The 8,285-nt window shown below is 32.1% G+C and overlaps 1 protein-coding gene and 1 long non-coding RNA gene across 2 annotated transcripts; both read right to left on the minus strand.

The window, feature by feature from the left end:
• Nucleotides 1–752: 752 nt before the first annotated feature.
• LOC116020232 lies at nt 753–3,311 on the minus strand. Its single transcript, XM_031260717.1, has 11 exons — nt 3,162–3,311; nt 2,803–3,013; nt 2,615–2,711; nt 2,428–2,536; nt 2,308–2,376; nt 1,941–2,047; nt 1,718–1,853; nt 1,540–1,638; nt 1,351–1,437; nt 1,168–1,261; nt 753–940 (listed from the first exon to the last, which is right to left on the minus strand). Exons 1-11 carry the CDS (start codon nt 3,309–3,311, stop codon nt 753–755), a joined length of 1,347 nt encoding a protein of 448 aa, XP_031116577.1.
• A 1,548-nt stretch (nt 3,312–4,859) lies between these two features.
• Nucleotides 4,860–6,347, minus strand: LOC116019222. The gene is made up of 2 exons (XR_004098675.1): nt 6,216–6,347; nt 4,860–5,072 (listed from the first exon to the last, which is right to left on the minus strand). It is a non-coding gene; the product is annotated as an uncharacterized LOC116019222 (long non-coding RNA).
• Nucleotides 6,348–8,285: the final 1,938 nt, after the last annotated feature.

Genomic DNA, 8,285 nt, shown 5'->3' on the forward strand with positions numbered 1-8,285 from the left:
TTAGTACTGTGTTGTGTGAGTTGACCTGAATTGTAATAGGTTGTTTGTGCAGATTCATTGAGTGGGCCTATTTACTTAAAAAATTACAAAGCAGCTGGAATTTGAAGCTTAAGAGGAATAGGTATTGAAAAAGTACAAAGGAGATGGACTTTCAAGATTAAGAGCAGTCGGTAACAACTATGTATATTGATTTCATTGGTAAAAACCAAGTATTTTATTTATATAATAAGCTGGAAACTGTTACATAAGTGTAAACTTATTAGTACAAACATTTGATCATTATGAAAACAGTTTATGATGCACTGTCCATGTCTTCACTTCCTTCTGCTACACTTCATTAATTGCCTTCTGCTAAGTGTTCTTTCCAGCTGCTAAGTGTTCTTTCCAACACTAAAACATTGAGTCCTGCACTGCTACATCTTTTCCTGTTTCACATCATGCACATATAAACTACCTGTAAAACTATTGATTTTACAATAACAAATAACTTAGTAGTAAAGATAATTGTGTGAACACTTTAGTGCTGGAAAGTGATCACAATTTAGAAACCAAATAACTTAGTAGTAAAGTCTTTCTATTGTCATCACAATGTTAGAATTAAACACAAAGACATAAATCCCTGTGAACACATAGTTCCAAAAAACAATCCAAACATCATATGAGTATGACCAAAAGTAACCAAACATTGTCTGAAGAGGACCAATAGTAACCATTGTCACATTTAGAATCAAAATCACAGAACAAACAGCCATTCAGGTTTCCTTATCCTCAAGTTCCTTCTCCTCCTTGACCACCACATGTTTTTTCTTCCTTGAAGTTTGAGTGCTGGAAAATTGATCAAGTAAACTTCTCTTAACAGCCTCATTCTCAGTTACAGGAACTGATGCTTCCTTCACAGCATTCACATTTAGACTCTTTGCCTCTTCCTCTGGAAAAAAACCTTGAATAGATAACAATACATTAGTTTTATAGAAGAACCTCAAAAAGGAATACTTGTAGACATAGTGAGTATAATATAGGTTACTGACCTCATCTGAATTTGAGACATTGTCAGTAAGTTGTATCTTAGAGGATAAACAATCATCATCATCATCAAGGAGACCAGGGTAGTAAGTATTGAACAACTCAGGGAAGTTTTTCACTTTTGCATTATAGGAATAGCATTACTTAGGTTGTCCAATTGGTCTTTTAGTATATCAATTTTAAAGAAAAGCCCTTTGCCCACCATAGTCTTAAGCTCTTTAGGGATCTTGGTCATTACCTAAGATTTGAAAAGAAATCACAATACTGTAGTTTAAAAAAGAGTTGTAGAAAAGATATTACTCATTGATTTATTCAAATTAAACTAACCTTTGGCTGCATTGCTATCACTTCATCAGCTTTTACACTCAACAAATCAAGTGCTTCACGATCCCATAGTAGAAAGGGTGCTGTACCCTTAACATCAACAACTCAAACTTTGATTTTATACCTGTAAATGCATTCATGATATATGCTTTTACACTTACTACACTCAAACATTCCTTTCTTTAGTTCCACCTTCTTATTACATCCTTGTGCTTTGCAGGACTCATAAAACCAATCATTAACATCGGACTCTATACCGATAATCTGTGCAGGTACCCAGAAATCCCCAATCTGTGTAAAAGGAAAAAAAGTTAAGAAGTTTGATAATAAGATAGAATTAAATTTATGTCAAGTAAGAACTTTTATGTACCTCTCTTTTCTCAAAGATGTCAGATATGGTAATGATATGCATTTTTGAACTACTTAAATCCCCACTACTTGAATTACCATAACTATAAGTTGAATTGGATGTAATGCTCTTTAAAGGTGTTTGCTGCAGACTTAGGCTAAAAGGAAAAATATAGATCAGTAATGTGTGTACTGTAATCCAAAATGTTAAACAATAATTAAAATAATTGAGTATGGAAACAAACATTTCTCTAAACTCCAAAAACTCAGTACTGTCTCCATTAAACAGTAGTTGGGTAGCATCATAAGAACTTGTTATTTTCACTTTAGCAGCTACATCATAATATGTTAACTTTCATTGCAGGAAATTGGATCTTAGAATGGTGCTATACAGTATTAAGCAAAAAAAATTTTCAACTAATGTGCTGTACTTCAGCAATTGATATATATTATGAGGTAAGGATATCTTAACCTATCTTATATTATAACAAATGTAATTCTACTAGTGTGATCATAGATAAAACTCAATCTTATTTTGCATTGCAGTTACAGACAAAGTGTGAGTAACAATATGAGTGTCATGCACATAATGACCATAACTTGTAAGCAAACAGTTTCAGCAACTTTAACAGCAACAGATACAGGGGATTTAAGGTATGCATTTGTTAGCACAATGACTGGCTATACAAAAGTTTAAGGATTAGTTCACTTACAGTTTTATGAAATCTTCACCCTTCCCATCTGAATTAGCACAATGATTGGCTCTACAAAATCCTTTCTGAAAAAGGGCATTAGTTTCTCAACATGCTGATCCCAAACAGTGCATTTAAGTTGATTGCCGCTACAAAAAAATAAGTAGAAGGTTAGAAACAAAAGGGCAGTATATCTATGTATATAAGCAACTGTTTTTAGGGCTTACTTTAATCCCTCAATGAGGAAATCTATGAGCCTAGAAGGTCTACCAGATATCAACTTATCCAAAGGGGAGTGTATTTCCACAACCCGACCAATCACATCTACAAAAAATCCAAAAACAGTGAGCATGCCATTGTTAGTCATTAGTAGTCTTAAACTGTGTAAGAAAATAAAGAAATAAATGGAACATACCAACTAACACAGTAGGGTCCACTGTGTTCAAAGAAGTAAATGACGGTAAACGATACATATGTGTAGGGAAATCCAATCCTTTGTAGTCTTTTACCAATGTCTCATTGAATAACTTCAACATGTGAGGACCACTGCATGTCTTATAGCTATAGTAATGTTGAACGGCCATGAAGTTTTTTATACAATACACATTGCCTTCAATAAATTTATTCTGAATTGAAACATTCTTGCCAGGAATATGCAATGAATATATGACCCCTATAAATAAGAGGTAATTTATTTCTCCTGCTGTATATTGTATTATGAATGAAGCAATAATTTTATTATTTTACAATCAAGTTTAAAAATACTAATATTACCTCATGGTCATGGAAAACACACTCTCTTGATTTGATCTCTTCATTGCCTCTGCTTTGCAGAACATCGTAGGTACGCACAACTCTCAACTTCATGGCAGCAGAGGTTTTGTTCTTCTTAATCTCTCGAACAACAATGTGCATGGGAGCCATGGCCTACGACTTGAGAATGTAATTCTGAAGTTCTTTGTATTCGATATGCAAATGTGTAAATGAAAGTCTGAAGCTGTAACATGTATTTATATTGGTAGAAATATGTTTAAATCGATTCAAATAGTATTGTAATCGAGGAGTCACGCCGATTACAAATAAGTATTGCAGTCGTTAGTTGGAAACTCAAAAGGTTTAATCATTAAGTTTGATATTAATGAAATGTAACAAATACCCGCCCTCAAAAGACCATCTCATTTTAATGCAATCGAATTTCTCAAAGATTGGTCAAAACGACTTCGTTTTTAGTGGGCGAGAAACCAATTTTTTTATTTACCAATAAGTTCTTGCTTTTATATATATATATATATATATATATATATATACACACACACACACACACACACGATCCTATTGTTGTGAATAATAATAATAATAATAATAATAATAATAATAATAATAATAATAATAATAATAATAATCTCTTATCCCTTATTATAATAAAGAGAGGGGATTTGGCCTCTAAAATGGCTCCATTCTCCCGCCTAAGCAATTTGGCTTTTATTTTATTTTATTTATTTTATTTTTTTGGATGAAGTTACATCCTGTAAAATGGATTAAGAGATTTTGGTTTCCAAAGTGATTGGTATTATGAAACATGTTGGCAGAGGTAAAGCCTTTTGTTTTAGATTGTAATCATTAACAAAATTTTGAATTCTTCTTTTTAATTGGTTGAATTTATTTAGTTGTAATCATTCACATTAATTAGAAGTGTATTCCTATTGGTCTATTAGTTTTTATCTATATTTATATTAATTTAATTTCTTTCATTTTCTTCTTGGGAATCGATTAGTTCTCCTTAACTTCACGGAATGGGTATCAAAAACTTGGTAAGGGTAATGTGTTTTGGTGAAAGTATTTAGCATGTTTGGTAGTTGGGTGGAATGAGAATGAATATGAATAGTTGAGGAAGAAATGAAGAAGTGAAATGAAACCCTTATTTAATAAGGTTATGGGTTTTCCCATTAATGGGGTATTCCAAACCCATAGTAGCATTCTCAAAACCTATCAACAAAACACTAGCAATCACTTTCATATCCATTCCCTATACCAAAACCCCCCAACCAAACACACCCTAAATATTAATAATCACTCTCTTTCCATCATACTACCAAACATGTAAAATAACTTCACCAAAACCCATTACCCTTACCAAGTATTTGATATTTATACCGATTCCGATTCTCATGTGCGAACCAAACATACCCTTAAGTTTTATATTGAGGTTTGTGAGTTCGATTCTCACCTTGGAGATCATATTTATTCTTTTAGTTTCATAACACACATCGATTTTTATTGGGAATTTGGACTCCAAAATGCCCAGACCTAAAATTGGGCGGGCCCAGTGTTGCAGTTGGGCCGCCCAACAAATTATGATAAACTGTAACACCCCCAAATTTTAAAAGCTTATATACTTCAAAACAAACTATCTTTCTTACTAACCATATTGAAAATAAATGCGGAATCAAAACCAAACTATAACCACAGGGGTGTTATGCCACGCTCGGGCCAACTCATTAAACCCAAACGCACAGGCTACAAGCTTTCTAACTACAATCTATATTACAACAATTTTCTATCTAGATTAAAATTCAACTATAATACAACAATTTGGATTCTAAACTAATCCGTTTAAACCAAGAGACAACTCCAATGGCAACTAGCTCTACATCGCGCTCTCAAACGAGTCACTTCCATCAAATCCTGAAAACATTAAGGTTTGGAAAACACAAACAAACAAAATTAGCATAAAATGCTAAGTAAGGTTCATTTTGCCCAGTAAAATATGTACATTTTAGTTTGGAAATAATATGGCCCATCTCAGGCATAATAATAATAATGGTCCATCTCAATCTTAATAATAATAATGGCCCATCTCGGACTTAATAATAATAATGACCCATCTCAGGCATAATAATAGTAATGGCTCATCTCAGGCTTAATAATAGTAATGGCCCATCTCAGGCTTAATAATAGTAATGGCCCATCTCAGGCATATATAATAGTAATGGCCCATCTCAGGCTTAATAATAATAATGGTCCATCTCAGGCATATATAATAATAATGGTAATAATAATTCAACGTAATACTTATTAATTTGTAAATCATTTATATACATTATATGTATACATAGATTAAATGTGTAGATTTTTAAACCATAAACTCTTATCAATGTTAAAAGATTCCTTATATCAGTATATTTATATAATCCTCCCAAAATAATATACTTGGACATATCAAATATGTATGCTAGGTTTATCAAACTAGGAGACTTATCAAGTATGAATACTTTTCAAAATAAGAGTTTTCTCAAAACATAACCCTTTTAAAATCATATAATACTTAGATAAATTAAACCATTTGTAAGAATTTTGATTAGCATAATTGGAAAGGACTTTATTAATTAATTATTCATGAGGTCAAGGGTTCAAATCTCACTTTAAACAAAATAAATCATTTTATAAGTGTGTATGTAAATATACAAAAATCAAACAAAGTTTCTAACAGGGGACGTCGAACCAGCGACCTTCTACCTGCATAGCAACACCAATTAACCACTGCACCATCTCAACACACTATAATTAATTTAGGTTGGTCAGTCCAGTTCCCAAAAATCTGCTCCGCCAAAACAACAAAAACACCATTCCAACACCATTTTTAGACATCCAAAGCTCAACCCAACACCATATAACTCATGTTTATGCTTATAACTGATTTTATTTCAAAAATAGAACACATTAACATCATTTCTAAGGATTTGAAGGTAGTAAATCAATTCAAAACATCACAACAAATGAAATCAACAATTTAGGACAAAATAGATTTGGGCATCCATGAATCCTTACCTCCATAGCTAAAGCTTCAAAAATCCATCCCTTAATCTTGTATTCTACACCTTCCTTTTCTTTTCTCAAGCCAAAACACCACCATAGCACCAAACCCTTCTCTCAAATCACAACAAACCCACACAAAATAAAATCACAATCTATCCTAATGAGCTAACAAAGCAAAGAAATGGAGAAGAGGAAAGGAAGTTTACCATGTTCTTGAGAAAGAAGGAGAGGACTAGGGTTTATTTATCTTGCTTCTTGGAGAATAATGGTGAGAGAGAGACACGATGGAAATGTGTGAAAGAAGGAGTGTGTCCTTTTATAGCTAGAGTTATTTGATGGGCAAAAATTGAAATTATTAAATTTTTGGCTAGAAAATTATGGATTAGGAATTTGGACTCAAGAAATATTATTAGGCTTTGGAATATAAAATATATTTGGGCTCTAGACTTTGATAGTTATAAAAATGATGTTAGCAGGCTCCTCTCGGGTTGTTATGCCGTGGACCCAGGTCCACCTTGCAAGGTGTACTTGGGTCTACATTCACATACACTATACTCTACATTCACAATTTGTAAACTCAACATTCACACATTACAGGATTATATGTTTAGTAACTATATTACCACTGTTATGCATTCACACATTCAAAACTCTATATTCATAGGTCCTATACTCCACATTCACAACTTGAGAACTCCACATTCACACATTACAGGGCTACAAGTTGCTAGAACTTATTAACTTTATTATAGATTCACACATGCATAACTCTACATTCACGATTTCCATACTCCATATTCACAATTTGAAACCTCCACATTCACACATTTCTGGACAACTCTACATTCACGATTTTTATACTCTACATTCACACTTTGAAACCTCTACATTCACACATTTTTGGACAACTCTATATTCAGCAATATGTTTACTAACTTACAAAAAAAAAAAAAAGAAGACAAAAACGACCTAGTTTTGGACCTGGGTCCACAGCATAATTTGCCCTACTCAGATAGATTTTAGATAGAAAATTTTTAAATCATAAAATAGTTTATTTAAAGTCTAAAACAAAATAATTGATTTTAATATCATTTAAGCTAAAAAATATTTATGATTCAAAAGTAAATTTTATTTTTGAAAATATTCGTAATAAAATAATATCGTTTATTTGGAATAATTTTACGGGGTGTCACATAAACCCATTTAAATTCCTACACTACTACTTTCGGCAATTTATATCATGCACTAGGGTGCACAATGCATTGTGCACCTCGTACCAAAACGATGTCGTTTTGGTCATTTTAATTAACGGTTTAATTTTTTGGAAATCACATTTCGCGTTTCGGTCGGTATGTGTATTTGTGTTAATATTCTGTGTATTCTTTGAAGACATTCTGTGTATTGTAAACTACGATTCTGTGTATTCATGTTAGGGGTACTTAAACATAGATTGTGACGTGTTTTGTATATTCGAATGTTAGGAGGATGATTTATGTGTAGTTGTGTCATATTCTGTGTATTCCTTCAAGTCATTCTATGTATTCTAGACAAGGATTCTGTGTATTCATGCTAATGGTACTTAAACACATGGGTGATGTGTTTGTGTATTTGGTGTTTTCATATTCTGTGCATTCTTTGAAGGCATTCTGTGTATTGTAGACTACGATTCTGTGTATTCATGTTAGTGGTACTTAAATATAGGTTGTGACGTGTTTTGTATATTCGAATGTTAGAAGGATGATTTATGTGTATTTGTGTCAATATTCTGTGTATTCCTTCAAGTCACTCTGTGTATGATAGATAAGGATTCTGTGTATTCTAGACAAGTAATTCCCTGAAGTCATTTGCGTCCACCGTCCACTAACATCGAAATGACATTTGCGTCCACCGTCCCTGAAGTCATTTGCATCCACCTAAAATAATAAATTCAATTAAAATAAAATACACATCATAATAAATTCATAACAATTAGTATTTAGTATTTGTATTTAGTTATATATATATATATATATATATATATATATATATATATATATATATATATATATATATATATATATATATATATATATATATATATAT

The sequence above is a fragment of the Ipomoea triloba genome, chromosome 5, assembly GCF_003576645.1.
Source record: "Ipomoea triloba cultivar NCNSP0323 chromosome 5, ASM357664v1".
NCBI lineage: Eukaryota > Viridiplantae > Streptophyta > Magnoliopsida > Solanales > Convolvulaceae > Ipomoea > Ipomoea triloba.